General features: G+C 41.5%; 1 protein-coding gene across 2 annotated transcripts in view; it reads left to right on the forward strand.

Moving 5' to 3' along the window:
- Positions 1-21938, forward strand: part of RREB1 (ras responsive element binding protein 1) — a 166464-nt gene that overhangs the window by 110393 nt on the left and 34133 nt on the right. For both annotated transcript variants that reach the window (XM_019522254.1, XM_019522245.1), the window contains exons 6-7: positions 5581-5725; positions 6916-7055. In XM_019522254.1, the coding sequence (XP_019377799.1) occupies positions 5581-5725; positions 6916-7055 (285 nt within the window). The remainder of the gene's footprint in view (positions 1-5580; positions 5726-6915; positions 7056-21938) is intronic.

Below are 21938 nucleotides of genomic sequence, written 5' to 3' on the forward strand. Positions count from 1 at the left end.
CCCCCCCCCCCCGATTCAGGAGGCACCAGTCACTTATGTCACTCATTCTGGTTTCTACTTATCCTATATCCTTTCTACTTCTAATATCCTTTCTACTATGCCCCATCAAAATGGCAGAAGAGCGTTTGTATGCATACAGTAAGTCTGCGCTCAGACATTCATCTGGATTTTATGTGGGACTTTCCCAGCCAGACCTCACTGGATCAGCTGGCTGCTTTCCTTGTGGATCCACTGTTCCTCTGGTCAGACCTGTCTGCAACCAGGCTATCCCAACTGCAAACCAGTACTGCTTGTACTCCAGAAGCAGGGAGAGGGATTCTTTGTGGAAGCTGGTCAAAGGCTGTGAATGTTACACTTTTTTTTCTGCTTACTATGTTCTCCACAGGAACTGCTTGGCTCTCAGCAGTATTTTAGATCTCCAGAGAGTTTGTCTTCTGAACACATGAGCTTGTGTCTTCAATACTCCTTCCTGAAGATCAAGGCAGCACTGTTTCTAGAGATCAAAGGCAAACCCCAAGAAGGGACTACTGGTGCAATTGGCCAAACTTCTTGGTTTGTTGTAGGACTTGGTCCCTTACATGTTCAACTGCAGCCACCCTAGGGGAGCAAAAGAACCAAAAATCTTCAGAAATATTTTTTCAGTAGCAGTAGTGCTGGAATAGACGCACTTCAGCCTCTTAAAAGTAAATTGTAGGTCAAAGTACAGCTGCAGGAGGTTGGGAGGGGAAGAGAAGCAGCTTTTTTCTTTTTGTACCACTTCATTTTGGTATGAGTGCTATCCATGTGACTTTCAGAGCTCAGTTGTCATGGGGATGGAGAGTAGCCCTTGGGGAGAAAGGGAAGATGATACTTATAGAGGATATGGGGTAAAAGGCATTAAAGCAGGTAGAAAAATAACTGTCTTGCTAGAGGGCTGACTCAAGTTTGTGGCATGATTAGATCACCGTGGCTCTCCTGTCGAGTTCTGTGTACAAGTTTGCTGTAATAGCTAGGTGGATCAAGAGATCCAAATAATTTGCATCACATTTCTTAAACCTTAGAGATTAAAGATGGAACTGACCTTTTAAGACCGTCATATCCATTCCTCCTTCTCATCCAGGGTTACTTACTACACATGACTCTCATCTGGAACTTGTTCATCCTGATTTTAAGTATTTCAGGTACCAAGGCTTCCACCACTTTTCTTGATAAATTATTTTGCAGGCTGACAGTTGTGCCTGGCAGATTGTCCTGAAATTCAGCTTAATTTTTTCACTTCCTTAATTCCTGCCTGTCCTGCTCCCTCCCCCCCTGCAGTTACACCCTCTTTTTCTGCCATAAACAACCCCCAAATGCATGTGCCTACACACCCAGGACCAGAGAGGATGGACTACTACCAATCTAAAGCATAGTTTTCAGAGCACTTTTATAAAATTGCCATATTTCTCTGCTTGTACATCTGGTGGCACTGTACACTCAGTCATCCACATACCTCCATGCCAACCATACACCAGCTGAGACTCTAGCTCTGGACTGGAAGAGAAGCTTGTATAGAACTGCTTGGTTGACTTCAACATAGTCTGAATCAGCATTTTTGGAGCTTGGTTGTCTGTTGGACTATCAGGTTTTCTGTATGCTTTTTCTTTGTCATATCCTCTTAAATTGTCACCTTGAATTTTGACATTTTAAAAAGCCTTATATATTACTAATGGTGAAACCACAGTGGTATGTGGTCAGTTTTCATTTTCTAAGTATGACAGTATGGACAGGTCAAAATTTAACAATGATGATGACTACAGTAGGGAAAATGTGCTAACTTTTAAGCACAGCTTTGCTTCTGTTCCCTTTGCATCTTGGCAAGCTAAATCATGAAGTTTCAGTGCTGCATGTAAGATCTAATTAAGGGGGGCTCTTCTGAGGAAGGATAAGGCAATACAAATAAGTTTGTTTTCACAGTTGAGAAACGTCAAATGAATGAACCTTAGCAAAGGGAGTGTTTAAGCATTAAAAAAAGTGCAATCTGACATCTGTTACAGTTGAGCACCTGTTGGGTGATGAAGTTTTTTTTCCAGGCAGAATGAACTGTTCTTAATATCCCTGTTGCAAAGTAAAAGAGATGGGGCGGGTGTCTATCCTTTCTACTTTTTCTGTGTTATCTTCCCACTACCTTGGGTTGTTTCTCTAACAATCTTCCTTTCCTCCACTCTTGACTAGATGCAGTGAAACCCGTTCAGCTTGTCAAAGAAATAAACCTGCTTGTTGTATTGCAAACAGGTTGCAACTTTACAGGAGAACTTGGGGATCTGCTGTCTTTTATTTTTCTTTACATGATTTCACAGGAGAGCCATCAGTGTCTGTGGTATTTGACCTACACCATAAAAGTCAAAGGAATAGTCAGGGTTTCCCCTGTGTATAGCTCAGTAACTAAGGCTGCTTCCTTTCAAAGGGGCAAAATTAAAACCTGAAGGGTCTGTAACTTCATATGCTAATGGTCTTGAATTACCAACAGTCACTTGCACTCATTTGGATCAAAAGTAGTTGCACTGAAATCAGTGGCCTGAAGCAGATGGAGAAACAGGATGAGAGAATAATGCCCTGAAGAATATATTCCCCATGTATAGCCACTAATAGGAATTATATCTGTTTCTGGGTAAGATAATATAATCTTTAAACCAAGGGGGAAGATATTTTCTTTTTAGGGTGTAGAGCTTTTCCCAAGTTCTTTGTTTAATCACTTTTGCTTATATTAATTTTCTGAAGAAGCACTGGCCAAATAATGTTAGCTATAGAGGCACTGGCCAAATAATGTTAACTATGTATCATGTTGCCAAAAAGGTTAAATATGTAGGCCTAGTATATGAGTTACAACACATCCATATCTCACTTTCAGACTTGTACCTTAACTGGAAAACAACTTAAAAAAACAAAAACCCATCCCCTTGCTCAACTAGCTTTTTACCTTGCCAGTGAATTGAATGCTGAAGTTCTGACTTATTATTTCTTCCTTGTTGGTTTTGTAAATTCATCTACCACCATTGCAGAGCAGTCCTAAAAAAACAAACGGCTCACATTTTACTTCTTCACTCTGAACCTAGCTAATGACTCCTTATATCATAGATTTATTATCTAGGATTGGCCTGGAGAGTTCAGGGTGTTAGAGTAGTGCTAAAACCAAAGAAACCCCTACAGTTGAGGGAGAGGTGTGTGGGAAGTGACTGGCCTCAGCACGTTTGGGGACCTTGACTGTAGACTTCATTTTTGTCTTTGGTGGTTTGTCTTTTTGTTTTGGTTTTTTTGTAAGCAGCTGTTCTAGAATAATAATGATTCCTGAATGTATCGTGCTATGCAAAACTAGACAAGCTACTTCAAACACTTGCCATAAACCCAAACTACAAATAGGATGGATGTCTCTGTGCTCAGTTGTAGAGTTCTCACAAGGCCTAAGGAAAGGGCAATGTTAGCATTCAGTTGCTTTGCTGTCCAAGTTATAATTTTGGTCCCTGGTTTTACTGCCTGTTCCTTGGGTGTGTTGGGGAGGGAATCACCTATTTCACTTGTTACACAGTCTTTCTACCTGTATGCTGCCTGGTACATCTTGTAGGGAAGATGGCTGTGCAGAGTCAAAGCTCTGACCACTCCCTTCTCAGCTCTTCAGGAAAGAGAGTTGTGGCTTGGCACAATTACCCCATGCTGTAGCTGATGTGGGGGGAGGGAGAGAAAAGTACTCACCACTTTAGGGACTCCTGGGAATGTGCTGGGAAACTCCAGGCTTGCTCTCTAGTGGGTCTGATCCAATGAAGAGTTCAGGGCTGCTGACTTCAGTAGTACTTTGAGGCAGTTGGCATCTGGCAGGATCAGTTTTGATCTTGTACCACTTCTACATCAGAGTTATCCTTTTGATTAAACATGAAGTTATTCTGGTTTGCTCATCTCTTGTTAAGACCTTGGGGCATCAACAAAAGATGCTTTTATTCAAGATTTTGATGCCCTTTTAAGGGAGTGTAAATGAACATGTTAGACCACAGTTGCTCTGTTGGCTTTTGGAGAGTTGCACCATGGGTTATATTGATCCTTTAGGTTATCTTAAAGTATTGAGACTTGATGTCCAAACTAAAATGGATTTATGTCTTAATATTCAGCTTGTAAAGGGAATGTACAGGACTTGTCTGGATTGCAGCAGTCTGTTCTTTATAGACAATGACTATGCAAAATCAAATTCAAAAGGCAGTGCTGATCACTGCTCCCACTGGGACATTCAGAAGGAGCTGAAGGGAATCAACTACCCATGTTCCACCAGCGTTCTCGTAGTGTTGTTGGGCATTTTGTGTCCTCAGGTTGCTTTGAAAATCTTGGCCATAATGACTTGTGTAAACCAGGGGACAATTGCTTTCAATGTTGTGTCTGCCAACAGTAATGCTAAAACTTTTAATTCATCCAAGGGGTATAAGAGGCGAGGTCCAATCTTCAAAGTACTTGAGTTATATAGATTTACAGTGAGATGGAGGTAGCCAAATATCTGATTCACTTCTGAAAATGAAACTTGGGCTTCTGTGTTGTATGTGTGAAAACTTACCCAAAAGCTTGTAAATGTATAAAAGACTAGATATAATGCAGGCTTGAAACTACTTGTTTTTTGTGGGGGAAAAGAGGAGCCAGGGCAGCAGGAAAAGGCAGCAGTGGCCAGTCTGAGCACCAGCCCACCTCAGACCTGAGCTAGGTCATTCTGGCCTGCCACTGGAAAACACTGTTGACAGCTGTGTTAAAGGCCTTGGACTTTTAAAAATCAGTCTAACTTTCATTTGGGGAGTACCACACCTTGCATTTTATGCAAGGACTTTGATAATCACATGATTGTAAAAATTCATGGATACATTTGAAATTAAAAACAAAGTACTTTGTTTTCAGTGCGAGGCAAGGATTTTTTTGGGTATTATCTTTTATTGGACCAGCTTTGGAGTAATCTTAGACAGGTACTTTATACCTGAAAGCTTTTCTAAGATCTCTCCCAATATGCAGGTGGTCCAATAAAAGATACTGCCCCAGACAACACTTCCCCGTCACATGTTTTTTTCAATAAAATTCTGACAACATCTGCTATTTGGTATGAAACAAGAATAATGTTAACTGTTGATAGTATGGGGGCTTACCAAAATGGTTGCTATCAAGTTACCAGATATTGCTAGATTTATAATACTGACCTTCTTTTGTAAGTTTTAAAGTTAGAAAAATCAACTGGAGACTTTCTTCTTAACCATGTAGGACATTTACAGAGGGCAACTTAGTATTTGGCTTGTGGTGTTTTTCTGAAGCTGCCTTCTGTTTTTTTGGTGATGCAGGTCCTGGCACAGAAAGTCAAGGTGCTTGACATCTAGTATGAGTGGACTTTGTGGACTCCTGCAAAGATTTCCTTTGTGAGCCTGTAGTTAGTGTTTTGTGGAGCTGTAGGTTATACTTTGTTTTAAAAAGCAAAATCCAGTTTATGGGAGTTGTGCTTGTTAATTAATCCAAATACCATTTTAAATATTTGTCTTTACAACTACATTGCATTGGAGGAGCCTAGTCTGTATGCTGAAAGGCCATCTTCTTTTCTCCCCTGCTTAGACATATGAAGATTCATGAGAAAGATCCAAACGGTGCTGCGAGTACGACTCTTCCATCTCCTCTGAAGCGCAGACGGCTGTCATCTAAAAGGAAACTTAGTCAAGAGGCTGAGACAGACAGGGAGGAACGGACCCCTGCAAAAAAGGTTCCTGCCAATGCGTGCAGCAAATGATTTCCCTGACTACCTTTTTTTCCATGTTTTGATTGCCGAGGCTCTTTCCTCTTACAATTTGCCTTTTCCATGAAAGCATCTTCCAGGCAAACATGTTCAGTTCATACTTAGGGCTTTTTAAAATTCAGATATTCTTACTGGTTTAGTTAATGTCTACTTACTAGTAAAATGAAAGAAATTCGGTATTTTACTTTCCTCTGTTTAAGTTGTTTTGGTTGTTTATTTTTTATTCTGGATAATAAAAATTGGATGGGGGAAGGGATAAAATGCTCCAGTTAGATTGAAGCTCAGTTTCTTTGGTAAGGGAAGGGGTGCACGTGGGCATGTGTGGATGTGTTAATAAGTCTAAGTTCAGATCACTAATACTTTCTTCCAACCCTAACAATAGCTTAAATTTTTTGTCCAGTTTTACTTTCAAGCTTCCCTACGTTAGTACAGGTGTGCAATATTTGAGTTGCAAAAAATTCAGGAAAATACAAACTTATTTGTAGGGGAGTTCCCATGAAATTATTTGAAAAAATATTCATTTTCCATTTTAGGTTTCATAAAAGCTGGTTTATGCAAAATTTTAAGTTTTGATGCCCTGGTTAACTTCACAGTATCCCTTTACAATCTCCAATTGGCAGGCAAGTAGCAATTCAGCATAGAGAGATTCCCATTTCTGTGTGTACTTTTCTTTCTGTAATTGGAAGATATCTATGGAAAACATGCATTATTTCACTGCTCTTCTCTGGATCACTTGAGTTAGTTGCCGTCTGTGATTCTCTGACATAAATAATTTAGGCTGACAGCCTGGTTTCCTGCAGGGGGAGGAAGAGGATAATGATGCTAGTTAAATGGTCAGCCGAGTTGAACAATCCTACACGTACACTTTTGTTCCTTATTTAGGTTTATGAATTGTTTAGTTCTAATGAGTTTGTGTGATCAATGGTGAAGTTGCTTCACCTTAGAAAGGATCAGTCCCCATTTAGCTAATGTCATGTTTATCCAGCTTCTCTCTCTCTGTCTCTGAAATGAGTTATTTTCAGTAGCTTATTAAAAAAAAAAAAAAAAAAAAAAGTCTGTGAGCTGCTACATGGTAAAGGACGGACTCTGGCTGAATTGCACGTTTGGACACATTGCTTACACTGAGTTCTTGTAACCTTTTTTTCATCTCGATGAAGGTTGTTGAGGAAGCTCAGTCCAGTGAAGTGGAGAAGAAGACTGAGGAAGAAGTTTATCATTGTCCAGTGTGTTTCAAAGAATTTGTATGCAAGTATGGGCTGGAGACCCACATGGAGACGCATCCAGATAACTCACTGAGGTAAGAAGTAGGCTAGATGTGCTTCTTAGCGCCAGATGCAATGGGGGAAGGAAAACGGGTGGATTTATACTGACTTGGTTTGTGGTGTGCAGAACAAGTTGCTTAACCTTTCTTCCTTAGAAGCCCCATCTGTAAATGAGCAGCTCACAAGGGTGCTGTGAGTCTTATTTTAACATGGCGAAAACAGCTGGTTTAAAAATAATGGGCATAGGTAATGTCAGAAAACAACGTTTTGGTGGAGAAACCTAAAACTTGAAAGATTTTGATAAGGGTACTTACAGAATAATTTAGAGATGAGAAGTGTGGTAAGGCTGGTTATAGCTAACTGGTTTATATCTGAACTCTGTTGTGGGGGAAGAAGGAGAACTGGACCTGGACATAGATAATTACAGTAGCAAGTTGTAGAGAGATGTGTTTTTTTTAAAAATAAAAAAAGTTTGGATGAAACTAGCGTTCTCTTACTTATAAGACACCACCTTAATAAAAATGTGCCATTTTTATTAAGTGTCCTGGGACTAGTTGGGAAGTACCACATTTTGGTTTAAGGAAGAAAATATTTCCAAGGAGATGGTTCTTTTTTTTTAAGATGTGATTTAATTGGTTAGAAAGGTTGTGTGCTTTGCACAGGTGGCTCCCTACCAAAAGTAGGACTCTTCCAGTAGTATGTTTCCCGTTTTCGAAATAGAATAAGGTGAATCCAGATACATAAGGATATAAATGAAACTGATTCTGACTATAGTTTAAATGCTTACACAGGGAACACCTGACATTTAAGAACAGCAGTGAATCAAACTGCTAAGCATTGGCTGCATTTTCAGCTTATATTTGGAGAATGGCTCACATATGGAAAATATGGACACCTTGGTTTGCTTGATTCTTTACTCTTCTGAATATACTTCTGTTTTTGACAATTTTTTTTCCCTAATGGTTAGTATGCAGCAGGGTTGGAATAAACCTTTTTGTTAAGACATTGATAATTATTTCTAAGAACCTTTAAAGAAGCCTCAATCTTTTTAATTATTGGGCATTTTTTAACTTAATCCATCAAAAGAGTGTATTTGTTCTTTAAACATAATTTAGTACTCCTTAATAAATCACATATATATTCTAAATGTGGTGCAAAATAGCTGAAGTTCTTTCTTTTAGTATTATACATATTTCCCTCCTTCCTCCCCCCCTACAAATACACACTCACAGCATAAGGAATGCTGAGAAAAGCTCTTCATAGAATACATTCAACTGAGCACATCAAATTCATCATGTCTTTGAGGCCTCCATCCTAGCATTTCAATGGAGATGTAGCATCATCCTGAGCCTGTATTCAGTGAAACTGAGAAGCTGTGTGAATTCTCTTGCTTCAGAGGATGGATCAAAGGAAGAAGCTCAGCCAGCCCTCAGGCCTGGCAGCAATGTAATCCGCTGCTGGGCACAGAGAGAGTTTCCCTGTAGTGTGGCAGAAGGAAGGCCATTGATAAAATTCTTATTCCTGCACTGGGAAAACCAGTTTTTTTTTTAAATGGCTCCTGCTAGCAGAGTTGTCATGGCCAGCAAGAACTGAAACAGTCTCATGAATGTTAGGTGTGGTAACTTGGCTCTGTGAGCACAGAGGGAGTACACTTGGTGAAAGACTTTATAGGCTTGTCTCACTTAGGATGAAAAGCATATTTGTAAAATGTTTACTTTAGCATTTAGAACTTCATAGTTAAGACGGTGGCTCCTCTGGATTAGCTCACATGTTGAAATGCATCCGTCTTGCCTGACTCAGTGTATATTTTAAATTATATTGGCTAATATGGTGTAGAAATGTACCTTCCATCCTAGGCTACGCATTGCCGTTGGCTGTGTGAACAAGGCAAGGTAGGTAGGAGTTGTCACAAGAACTGCAAGCATTGGGAGGTCAAGTGGAGGCTCAGGACCACCACAGGTTACCTCAACAGAATACACTTTACATACTGGGCTCTATTTGTCCTAAAGGTTGTTTCCACTGACACCGGAGAAGGATTGGTCTTGGTGATCTTTTTGAGAGGGATAGCAGATAGAGGAAAGAATTTTCTTCAGAGAGGATGGGTTGATATAGGTAGTTGTGATTCTGGTGGGGAAATAAACCATGTAAAATATTAGAAAGCTTTCCTCGAATTAGTGTTTTTTTTCATTTTAGAAAAACAAGGGTAAGGACTCCCCTAAAAAGAACTGAAAGGACTGTCACACCAGCTTTTGTCACTACAGGGTGGGGAGCAGGATATTAGGGTTTTTGGGTCAGAGTGGGAAAGCAGAAATTCTTGAATTAGGCCTTGTCTCTCTTGGAGGATTGCCCTGGTCCAGCAGTCACAGTCTACCCACCAGGATAGCCATACCATTGCAAACCACTTGTCTCTTCCTTGCCTTCTATTTTGCACAAAGACAAATGTGTCTCATCCTTCCTGAAACCAAAGGCAGCTTGAACAGCATAAGGCGCCTGGCAGAAGTTACACTTAAGATGCAATTAATCTGTTAATCGTATCTTAAATAGTAACTGGCTGCATTTTCAGGGAATTTATGGTGCCATAAAAAGGGAACTCCATAAAAAGGGAAATATTTTTGTGGATTGTTTCCGTTGTGCTTTAAATTGAATGTGTGGCAGGATTAAGACCACACTGGGGTCTCCATCTGGCCCCAGTGTGGTTTCCAGAGCCAGATGACAATCACCTGATCACTGGCCAGCTCCAGGGTCCTCACTGGAGCCATTTTGAGCCCTGGTGCAGTCCCAGTCCAGCTGATGGTCAGGTGGTTGATTCTGGGGACCATACCAAGCCCTGTTGTGGTCATGGAGGCAGCTGAGAGGTGATCATCAGGTGCCCAGCTCTCAACTTGAAGGTTCAGGAGGAGCCCAGAATCATGGTCTGCACTGGCAAGTAGGACACAATTGGGATTTGATCCCCAATTTCCCCAGATTGTGCATCTTGCCCTGCATGTGTTGCGCAGCAGGAGGCAGAATTGTTGGGATCCAGGATCAAATTCCATTGCAACTTTAAAAGGCCGTCTCAGTGGCTTAAACTGTGGCGTCCTTATCTACACTTGAGATTTACTCAGGGGCAGCTGATTTTTATTTCAGAGCATGTGTTTATTGTAGCATAGACCATACTTTTTCTTGCACACATATGTATAATACAAGTAGTATGTGGCCTTGCCATTGCTTGAATAAGAGCCCTTTCCCCAGTTGGAAGCTTATGCAGAGGCATCTGCATTAATAGGCTAAACATTGCTTGGCTTTTTTTTTATTACCGTCATTTAGATTTGTCACTTGGCAGAAAACATTTCCCTGCGAACAGATCCTATACCACAAAACAGAAAGGAAGTTTTTGGGTTTTGTTTCTAATGCCAAAAACTAGGACAGGTAACACTGCCCCCAGCCACTCCCAGCTTTTTGGCCCTCATGCAGGAAGCTGTAATTTACAGGGTGGGCCTTGAGGCTTTCCAGTATTGTCAAAAGAACAGCTTTAAATCACAGGGTTCCTTCTTCGAAGTGAAAGAAAAAGCCATACTGCATGTCTCCCTGACGGCTGCTTTTTTTATGCAAAGCTCAGAGCTGGGAGCACCTCATTGTTTACTTACAGCAGAATAAACAATACTTAATCCATTGACTGTGTGAGAGGGGGCTCCCTTTTAGGAGAGTGTCTTTTGATTATGTAAAATCTCAAATTGTGTATCTTTGTCTGCTAATTATGGTAAGAACTACTCAACTCTAGGGGCCATAATAGAGACCTTTGTTATGCTAACAATTGGCTGAGGTACTGTATCTCCTTCATGGAATTAACCCCTCTGGTTAGGCTTTCATCCCATTGAAGCCACACCCTCATTAGCAACATTAGCTAGATAGAGCAAGGTTGTCTGGCTGATGTCTCCCAGTGGCCATTATCAGTGGGAGGTGGCACAACAGTGCTCTTTTTATCCCCTTCCTTCCCACCCCCTCACTTGGATTATTTAAGGAGGACAGCCACTTCCCTGCAGCCTGGGCCAACAGCAGGGCTCCATCTATTTTGGTGAGCTTGTATCAAAGTGCTGATATAATTAGCAGAGCTGAGAAATGCTGCTCAGCCAATTGAGAAGATGAGAAACCTCACACAGTGGGTTCCTTCTCTGCAAACTTCAGTGCCGCCTCCTCAAACATGGCAATGCCTGGAAATGTCACCTGATAGAAGACTTGCAACTGCATCAGCAGCACCAGGGATCTAGACATAAGGATTTCCTGAAGAGAAACCTCAAGAAGCAGTGTGTGAGGTTTCTGTTGGCAAGTACAATGGAACAGGCTTACTGTAAAAATGCCTGGCTTCTTAAAAGTATGTATACCATAAAACCCCTTGCTAGGTTTCACTGTAACCAAAGCATATCCTTCATATTTTGTACCCCTATAGCTGCCTTCGGTATTCACTTTACCAATGGTTTAAGGGGTTCATAATTTTTCTTCCAACTTCAGGGGGACTTTTTGTTTTCTTGCCCCAATTTTATTTGGATAGTGGGGATGTGGGAGAAGCTAAATAATCTTGCAGTTCAGCACTTACTAGCTATTGAGAGTATTCTAGACACTTTTTAAATAGATGATTTTTTACGGCTAGCAACACATGACCAACTAATAAAGCTTCAAATGTTTGCCTTTTAGTGAGTGCCGGGTCTTTCTGTCGTGTTAAACTAATTTGGTTATGCAAAAGACATTTCTTTGGCTCATTCACAGTGTCTTTAATTACACAGGCACAACATTTTTTTTTTTTTTTTATAGAACCCAAGAACCTGAAAACAAAACCCACAGAAATCTGACCATGTTGAGCTTGACTCTTCCACGAGCCATTGGTAGGACTGGAAGCTTTAGATCTACTCTAAAGAAATCTATCGGTGACCTAGGGAAGAAATGGTAGTAAGAGGAGGCTCTTCTCCTGCCATAGCTGCAGTTCCTTGTCTTTCTGGCCTTATGACTCAACTTCTAGTGCATTTCTAATTCCATATACATGTGTATGTACACTCACACTTTTATTTAAAAGTTACAAACTATATAATTTAATTATAATTCAACCTGACCTCAGCAACTATTTTACAAGAACAATAGGACAATTCTGTGACCCCTTGACAAATTTTAAGCAACTTTGCTTGGGAGACAAACAGGGTTTGCTTCTTGGGGGGTGGGGGGCTTTTATTGTCATTTTCTAAACTTCTCATAAAGAGCCTGACCATTTTTGCTGAAACTTTTCCACAAACAAAATCACTTTAAGGCAGGCACCTGTCATGGAAAAATTCATCACAAATGGTCAGAGTTTGGTAAAGTCAATAAATAATTGAAAATTATCTCTTAAAATGAAAAGTGCGAGGCATTGCATCCCTGACTGTAAGTAGTGCTGCCAGCTCTTGAGTTTTCCAGAAAAATGATTGTGAAATCTGCCTTCACTCATTCCCTCATGTGAAGTTTCTTGCATAAAATGTGGTGTGGTATGACATCACAAAGGAGGATGTGATCCAGAGATGGGTTCCTGGACTTAAGGATTTTTTGGGTAGGTTTGTCAGCATGATGTGACAACACTGACATCCTGTGTTTGGGAATCAGGTCAGATTGATTAACCAGGTTTGCAGCAAGGTCCTAAGTAGAGAGAGGTAGTTAGCACTGTTAGTCTGAAGTCAGGCAGCAGGCTGGGCAGGGTGACACCTTGAAGACCAGCTGGTTCAGAGAAGCATAATCTTTTGTAGGTGATAGCCTACTTCCTCAGATACCAGTTTTCATGATGTTGGATAATCCCAAGGCCTGTCACATGCTAGGATTTACACTGCTGGGAGATGAGTATAAAGAATTCCAGCACAGATGCACCCATTGACTCCTTAACCTGCATACTGCATGCAAAAACCCAGTAGCTTCACCTTTTTAATTAGTCATTGTTTTAAATTGCATTAGTGAGGATAGTTTACCCAGCTGAGTAACTGCTGTGAGACAGGGTGGGGCTGAATGGCTTTGAGCCAAAGGGGTCAGTTGCACGACATTGTCAATTCAATTTGCCTGCATCCTGTTCTGTTCCATGAGCTACTTGCTTGCATTGCTTAAACAATGTCTTGCTGCTAGAAGCAAGCAACCACACTGATCCTGGTTACACCTTTTTAAAACCAAAGTAACTACAGTGAGCTGAGCGGAGTCCCCCCCTGTGTATCTGGCTCCGTATAGGTTTAGGTGCTGAAGTAGAGCAACAAACTGTGGCTGAAAGCAATTCAGTGGTTTCAAGGAAAAGAAATACATGCAAGCCAAACTGAAGAATGTATTGTATCTGTTCACTGATCAAGTTAAATAGAGAAGTAGAGCTAGTGGTATGTGGTTTATTAGAGTATCTATCTTGCATAGGATGCAGTGCACTCTAGTGTTTTTATTTAACAGAGAGAGAAAAATTCACAAAATCGAGCAAGGCCAGACCTGGAAACTGTGTGTGGTCACTTCAGGAAGTGCATTGTGATACGAGAATGGGAATCCAAAGCTGCTGGATAGGATATCAGATGGTGAGTGGATGCAGAGAGGACATCCCTCAAGTGAAGCTGTGTAGGATGTCACATGGTGTTGAATATCCAGCTTTGTTACGAGAATAGAAACACGGTAGTGTGCTGAGTGCACTGGAGGCAAGTGTGTCAGGTGGGAGGCAAAGGCATTTGTACTGGTACGGCTGGTCATTAACATTCCTGCCCATCCTGATTCCCAATGCTTGTCTACACTATATAAAAACTACTTGTAAAGATGACCCAAATCAGCAGCAGGTGCAGCGTTCTGAGTGTGGTTTAGTGTAGACAAGGACAAGCTACTCCTATTGTTACTTCATCCCTCTTTCATCTGCCCTTTGGCCCCTGCTATCATTAACAGGTTGTTATAGCATAGACCAAGGGTGAACAAAATGGTGGATCCAGCCAGCAGCCAGATTCCATTTCCCAGCAGCCCTTGCCAGCATGGCTGGGGTCGGTTTCCATGAAGAGCCCAGCCGCAGCTGCTCTGTGACAGCAAGGCTGGGGTTGCCATGGAGATCAGCCCCAGTTGCGCTGGCAGGGTGCAGGGAAGGCAGGGGGCTGCTCTGGAGCTGCTGGGATCTTGTAGTGGGGGCAGCTTGGTTGGGGCCAGGCCAGAGCCACGGTCTGCAGCCTGCATGCTCCAGGCGGGGGCACACAGGCAGCGGATCGTGGCTCTGCCCTGGCTCAGGATTACGTTATCACTGCTTCAAGTAGCCAGGGCAGAGCTGTGATCCGCTGCCTGCACACCCCTGCCTGGAGTGTGCAGGCTGCAGATCGCAGCTGTGCCCTGGCTCCAACCAAGCTGCTCCACTGCAGGATCCCCATGGCTCCAGAGCAGCCCCCTGCCCTGCCAGTGGCTGGGGCTGGTGTCTATGGCAACCTCAACCTTTTGCTATCACAGTGCAGCTGCAGCTGGGGTCTCCATGGAGACTGGCCTCAGCCATGTGGGCAGGGGGTGCTGGGAAATGGAGTCCATTACTGGCTGAATTTGGCCCCATGGCCAGACTTTGCCTGCCCTGGCATAGACCATAGCTCTTAAGAGACAGGTTTTCCATCTGAGAGCCTGTAGCAGATGTGTTTTCCTAACTTCTTCCCAAGCTTTTCAAATTGCAGCTTTTTGCTTTCTGTATCTGAACAAAAAATGTGGGGGCTGCGTGGTCAGAGGAAGGTGTGAAAGGTGAGTTGGCATGTGTGGACAGGCCCTTGGCTTTACTCTGTGCGTCATGCAGGTAGGGACTTCGGTGGCTGCAAGGGGCTGAACCAGTCACACACTACTATTCTTTAAATACTTGAATAAATTGTCCAGCAACTGTTTTCACACTTGTCAGTTTTAATTTAAGGCCTCAGAATTAAAACTTTAAGTTATGAGAATGCATGCCACATTTTTGTTGTAAAAATAACTGGGGGCCATTTTCTGTCTTTCCTTATTTGTGCCAAGTAAGACCTTTATTCTGTAAGTAAGTCTGTTGAAATCAGCAGGGCTGTTTACAGAGTAAGGTGCAACTTGGAGGGCTCAAAACTTGGCCTGATGTTAAAGAGATCAGTCATTGCTTATGCACAGAATTTATTAAGTCACTGCCAAATTTTTGAATGCTTTTTTTTTAAAGGGTGGGGAAGGGAAGCCAGGACCTCACAGGTTAAAATGTGATTTTTATCTAGTAACAGTCAGCTTCACCTGAGTTGCTTTGAATATGGGAGTCACGAGACAGCGAGGCTGAAACTAACTCTGCAGCATACCAGCAAGTTCTAAAGCATGACATCGCCCTGGTTTATATCAGGGCCGTGCTGGCTTCTACACGTTGGTCCAGACAAGAAAAGTAACATGCAGCCTTTGGAATGCACATAGCATTGTGCCCTTGCTAAGCATCTTCCTATAAATAGAAAGCCTGATGAAGTGGTACCAGCCTTCCCTACACCCAAAGGTGGCTTTGAAGTGGGGAGGGGGTGACAGGGAGAAGGAGGAAGGGAACAAGGAAAAGAGTGAAAACAAACAAAACAAAAGCAGGCCATCAAGCATAAGGGAAAATTTTAAAAAGTCCCCACCTTTTGCTGTCTAATTAGAGCAGCACTCATTGAAGCCTTGCTCTGTCGTTGGAAACCCACTGTGCTATAAAACGGAAATCTCTTCAGCCTTGCGGCTGGCACAGGTTTTGCGAAGTGTGTGCTCTTGTAATGCAGACAGTTTTTGTCCTAAGAGAACCTGCTGAGTTTGAGTTGGGGAGGAGGAGGAGAGTAATGAGAGGGAGCAAAGGGAAAGAGAAAAGGCCGTGTACGAGACATGCTCCAGTGCAGCTGAGTGGATTCTCTGAAGTCTTTGAGAGACAGCCGTAGTAGTGCACAGAGCTGCCACCATTCCATCACTCGCCACCACCAACTGGAAGAGATTAGTGCAGCTGTTTGATGTCACTTCTTAGGGCCCTGGGTGTGGAGGCATGGGATGGCTTTGCTCAGAAAGGAGATGACTGTTTACAACTGGGTGGGACTAGAATATACCTTATAAACAACAATTCAGTCTTCCTCCTCTCCTTCTCTGGGGGAAAAGGGTGAGAGGGAAGTTTAAAAGGGGAATAGTGAAATTGTCTCAAGGAGGCATAAGCTTCATAAGAAGTTTGCGTATCTATAAAGCAAAAAAAAGTTCTAAAAAAGGCTGTCTAAAGAGAGGGGAACAATTAACAGCCTTCTCCACAGTTAAAAACATATCAGAGATGGGACTGGAATTTTCCTACTGTCATATAATACATGATATAGATGTGCTACCCTGGTACAAAATAAGGCCATTTAAGCCCTGTTTTGTGTTTATCTGTGTTAGGGTTTTGCATAGACATCTTAGCAGGTCAGGTGCTCCACCTGCCTTCATTTTATACTGGTATAAAGTTAACACAAAATGCTGCCAGATCAGGATGTTAATGTCTTACTCTCATTGTAAAGGTTTAAATGACTGTGCAAGGCACAAGGCAATTTAGACTGAAGCTGATTACAAAATAGTTACAGATATTACCTGCAAGTATTCTTTTTTTCTGATTTAGTTACTTGCCTGTAATTGAAGAAAAGTATTCAGGTTTCTCTTTTGCAATCACAATGGAAAACTACAGCAAATGCTAGTTAAATTCTAAAACAATCCCAGCCTTCATTTGATGCGGGTGAAAATCCATCTTGCAAGTACAATGCCTTTATCTCCTTCAGGTGTTCAGTTGTCGTCTTTAAGTAGCGTGCTAAAATTCATCTGCTTCCATCTCTGTTTTATGTAATCAACCCATCCTTATTTGAGTTGGCAGGCTGCATGGGGTATACTTGTGAGATTGTAAGGATTTTTTTTTTAGTATTATTCATTGTGAGCAAAGTATTACCATATGTTTCAAATGCTACTTTTGACAATTAGACTTTTCCTATTGAACTAGTAATTTTTAAAAAGCCATCAAGTACAGCTAAAGATTGATGAGTACTTCTATGCTATTTTCTGTGTGTCTTAAAAATGTAGAAATACTGTATTTTGTGGCCATGCACCAGCAGCAGTTGTTCCTGCGCAGTCATTTAGTACTTGCATAACCAAGAACTAAACAACTGCGCAGTAACCAGTGTTACTACGTGGTAGCCTTCCTGCATGGTTTTTTTCTGATGCTATTGCACAATAGCAATGAGCTACTGTGCAGTAGCTCATTACTACTGTTCTGCGCAGTAGGACTGCATCACAGTTAAGTGCCCCCCAATGCTACTGCACAGTAGGAATGAGTATTTAAATTGCATTTAAAAAGGAGAGATCATGCTGGCAAGAAAGAAGAGATGCAGTTAGTTGTGTTAGTCTGAAGTTGAGTAAAGGGCAGGGTAGATTTGCACCTTAAAGACTAACTAAAGTAGATACTTGTATCTAGTGCAAACTTACCTGAACCCAAGGCTCACTGCATCTGATAAAATGAGCCTCAGCTCACAAAAGCTTATGCTGTATATACACCTACTTTGGTTAGTCAGCAAAGAAAGGAGGAGTAGAACAGGCTTGTTAAAGACTTTTTTAAAAATGGTTCTCTGTGGTATGTTGCTGAGCATGACAACTTATTTTAAAAGGAAATAATATGAGAATGTACCAGTATAACATATTACTTCTCTTAGCAGTTGGATTTCAAAGCAATACCTGTGCAGTTTTCCTGTTGGCTTGGCGTGTGTTCGTACAGCTGCAATGCTAATTGTTTTCAAAGCTAAATTAATGCTATGTAGAGAGAGTTCAGACTCCTTGGCACTTAGTGGAAAAAAACCCTGTCACATAATGTAAGGTAAAATGGCCCTGTATTTAAACAGTTTGAATCTGTAATCAAAATGGACAAACCGAAGTGAGGTTTGCAAATCCTGTGAGATTTTAAGAGCCTGCAGCTCTATCTGCATCCCTCAGCATCAGGAGTGGATTTACAATGACCTCCATTGTCCTTGGAGAGCAGTTTAGAAACAAGGTGCCAAAAAGTTAGCTGCGAGGCCTTAGGAGCGGCCTGCTGGAGTTAAGTGTCTCTGGCTGATAGACCTGTTCCAACTGTTTCTGGGTGATTAGCATTTCCTGCTGGTTTTATTTCAGCTTTCCAAATTGAAGCCATGTTAACAGGTGTTTGGGGCTGAGACAGGTTTCTTTTTTCACTGCACAGAGTAACTCTAAATTGCAAGAGCCTTTCTTCTCTGACTTCATGCCTGAACCTGTCTGTGAGGTGGAACAGTCTGAACTTAAAGACAATCTGTTTGCGTCTGCGGGAGGAGGGCAGGACAGACCTTTGTCCTGACCATATTGACTGTCTCACACAGCCCTGTAAGCTCTAATCCTCCTTTAAGATGCTCAGTCAAGCCACTCTTCTGCCCCAGCACAGCTAGAGCCAGTCACAACACTTTAATCAGAATTTTTTTTTTCTTTTTTTCAGCAAAAGGCTTTTTGATCAGAACAAAAATCAGCGGACCTTTTACCTTTTCTTCCTTTTTTTTCCATGACTCTCCCCTGTAAGAAAAACTATGAGATAAATTAAGGTGAAAGAGAAAATGTAGAGGGAATAATATACCTACACCAGTTTTCAAAAACCCTTTTTTCTGTGGAAAAAACTTAGCACCTTTCAGTTTGGTCTGGTGCCAGCCCAAGGCACAATGGGCAAATCACTGAAATGCAGATACCACACACACGAGAGGTAGCTAGCTAGTCAAAGGTAAAGACTTGAGTACCAGTGCTGACAAGAGCTCTAAGAATAAAAAAGGGCAACTTAAAATGAATCTGCTGCTTTAACGGCAAGTGTCATAAATAATACAAGGATGGGCATAAGTTCAGGTTTGGTGCCCTTCATTAGGTGTCAGCATGAATTGTCTCCTGGCATTGTCTGTCGGATTCGAGGCTTCCACCCTGCACGGACTCTGAGTGCTGGACTGTTGTTCCACCAACTGGGCTGTTCTTCATATGACAGGTTCGATCGAGGTCTAATCTTTTGATTCCTGTTTATTTTGGCTGTGGAGGTGGCCATTACAAAACGTATGGCACCATTTAAAATAGTAGGAGATAACTCTATGCCTCAGTCTGTTTCCTGTTCCTCAGGAAAATGGGATTTTAAGGCTAAAACCTCAGTCAGAGCATTGTGGAGTGAGCGCGTGATAGCTGCCACGTTTTTTTTTTGCTGGCACAACTCTTATCTGCATTTAACTCATCCCGTTGTCAAACCTTCTTTGTGTTGTAGTGCATCTTAAATGTAAGTGCACGTGAGGCAAATACCGACCGTTCTGTGACTGGGGGCCCCTTAACCCTACCGCAACAGAAACAGTAATAAATGATAATATAAGATAGACTTCCTGATAATAGTACGAGATAACCTGATTAATCTCAAAATGCTTTTATTGTTTTGCAAGCTATGGAGCCCTGCATATGATGCTTAAGAGTTGTTATTCCCCTGTTTATTACTAAGGAAAATCATTCGTAACCCCAGTTGCTTTCAGATTTAACTTTTCATTGTTTTTAAGAACATGTGTGTGGGTGCATCTACACATGCAGTTAATTCAAAGCAATAAACTCTGGAGCAATAGTAACCTACGCATGAGCGCAGTGTCTACATGTGCGTCCAGGACAGCAGGAATTTGAGCAGAGGTGGGGCAGTTAACACCAGGGCCAGGGGCACAGCGAGTCAGCCCTGGGCTCTGGGATAGTGGTGTTGGGTAGCAGAGAAGCTGGCTGGGGCACAACGGTGTTGAAAGTGAGGAGCCTTATGGCTAGGCAGCAGGCAAGAGTGTGGCCCTCTGCTAGTTGGGGTGACCAGGTGGAGCTTTTGTCTGCAGTTGGCATCTACATGTGTGTTTTAATCACAGTTAATTACCCCACTGTAAGATAGTAATGTCCCTGACCAGTACTATCTTACAGCGGCGTTAATTAGTCTACTGTGGCCTGATACTGTCATGCATGTAGACAATGACCCTTTACTCCACAGCTAATTAATCTACTTTGCAGTTAAGCACACGTGTAGAAGTGGCCTGTATGTTGTTTGAATTGCCCATGGGTTCCTCTGGTATTTTTAACCCTTTTATGCTCTACTTTGTACCCGTTTTCATTAACCTCTGTGTGTGTTAATGACAACTTTTTAAATCACTGAACAGTAGGTATTGTAGAACAAGTTAAGGCAGCTGCAGATTTTTATAGTAAAACAACTCAAACATACTGGAATTTCTCTACCATGACCAGACATTGTTGTCACATTAAATGGAGCCCATCAAGTAAACATTTGCTTTTTAAATTAGTATGATTCTATATTTAATTGAATGCAGACAGTATACTGGCAATGATTAAAAAGGTAAGATGCAAGTGAATTGACAGCAGAGATAAAACAGATTAAAACTGAAGAGCATAATATTCATGTTCAAGCCTTCTGCATAGAATGATATCAAAGGTAGTGTTATATATACTTCACACTTGTTTCTTTAAGCACTTAGTGAATATGATTTAGGTTACTCTTTGGGCAACTTGATAATCTCTCCATTTTCAGAGAAGAATTAAAAAACCCCCAAAAACAATTCCCTGATCATTTATTTACAAAGAACAGCAGTGGTAGTTAGTTATGGGTAAGGTAAGGAGGGCCGGTTTAGGATTTTGTCAGTTCTTTCCAGTTGCAGGATGTTCTTTGACACTGAGCTCTGTTGCCTTCAGTAAAATTGTCACGAGCTTGGGGTGAGATATGGGGAGCAGAAGAGTTAAATTAGTTGGGGTAGTGTAAGAGTGATGTAGCTGTGATGGTCCAGAAATTATGCAAGAGGCAAGGAGTTCTTGGGGTGATATCTTTTATTGGGCCAGCTGTGATGTAGAGTTAGACAGACTTTCTTAGGAAGAATGTTTTGCATTTGAAAGCTTTTCTAACTCTACTACACAGTTGGTCCAGTAAAAGTTACTACCCTAAGAAATCCTTGCCTCTTGAGATTTGTTTTGAATTTATTCTGTTGCATTATAATGGGATTGAATTTGCAGCACTACTAATAAAAAATGTGTGAGTTGTCTACAGGGCAAATGAATTATATGCGGTCTGTTTGTTGAAAATTGTATTACTCAAAAAAATCTTGCTATTGAAGGAATTCAAGAAACAGGGTTAAATGTACTTTTGCAAATAATAAATTCCACTGGTAAAGTTTAAAGTACTCTTCAATGGCATTTGCTTCTGTGAAACCAGTGTCCTAATTCAAAGTTGATGGTATAGCTGCAGGGTGCCCTTGATAAAAGTAATATGCCTTCTAATTGAAAGGTCTGTATTTGAATTTACTATGGATGGCTTGCTTAGTGGTTATTTAGTGGTTGAAATTTGAACTCTTCCTTCATGGTGCTATTTACACTTACTTTTGGCATGTTGTCTAAATTCTGCTTTGTAATGTTCCTATTTAGCAAGCTAACTTCTTATTTAGCTGCCTTTAGACTATCTTGCATACTATATGGAGACTAGCAATCACTTCAAGGCTAGATGAAACACAATTTGGAAAGATCTTAAAGAAAAACAAGAAATTATTGCCAAGGTGCGAGCACCAAAAGGGCTGGCTCACAGGTCTTTGGAATATATCGAACGTGAAAGGTCTGTGTATGTGACAGACAGATAGATAGGCAGGTAGATGGACTTGCCATACTTAATCTGTTTCGTGCGTCTTTTCCCCAAAGTAATATTTTCTACTTTTTAAAGAACCTTTTTAAAATCAGCTATTCACTAATATCAAAATTTCCTTACAAACTCCTATGAAAACCTGGGAGAATTAGATGGGGTATAAGCACTTGCATCAAATTTATATAATGCTATTTGAGTAAAACACATTGAAGCAGGGGTTTTCAACCTTTTTTGAGGAGTGTGTCCCTTCTGGGTACACTTCTGGTAGAGTGGATGGGGGCAAGGGGGTGGGGGGGTTGCAGTGGCTTGA

Source organism: Gavialis gangeticus, unplaced genomic scaffold (assembly GCF_001723915.1).
Source record: "Gavialis gangeticus isolate Ggan-Ray unplaced genomic scaffold, GavGan_comp1, whole genome shotgun sequence".
In the NCBI taxonomy this organism is placed as follows: Eukaryota; Metazoa; Chordata; order Crocodylia; family Gavialidae; genus Gavialis; species Gavialis gangeticus.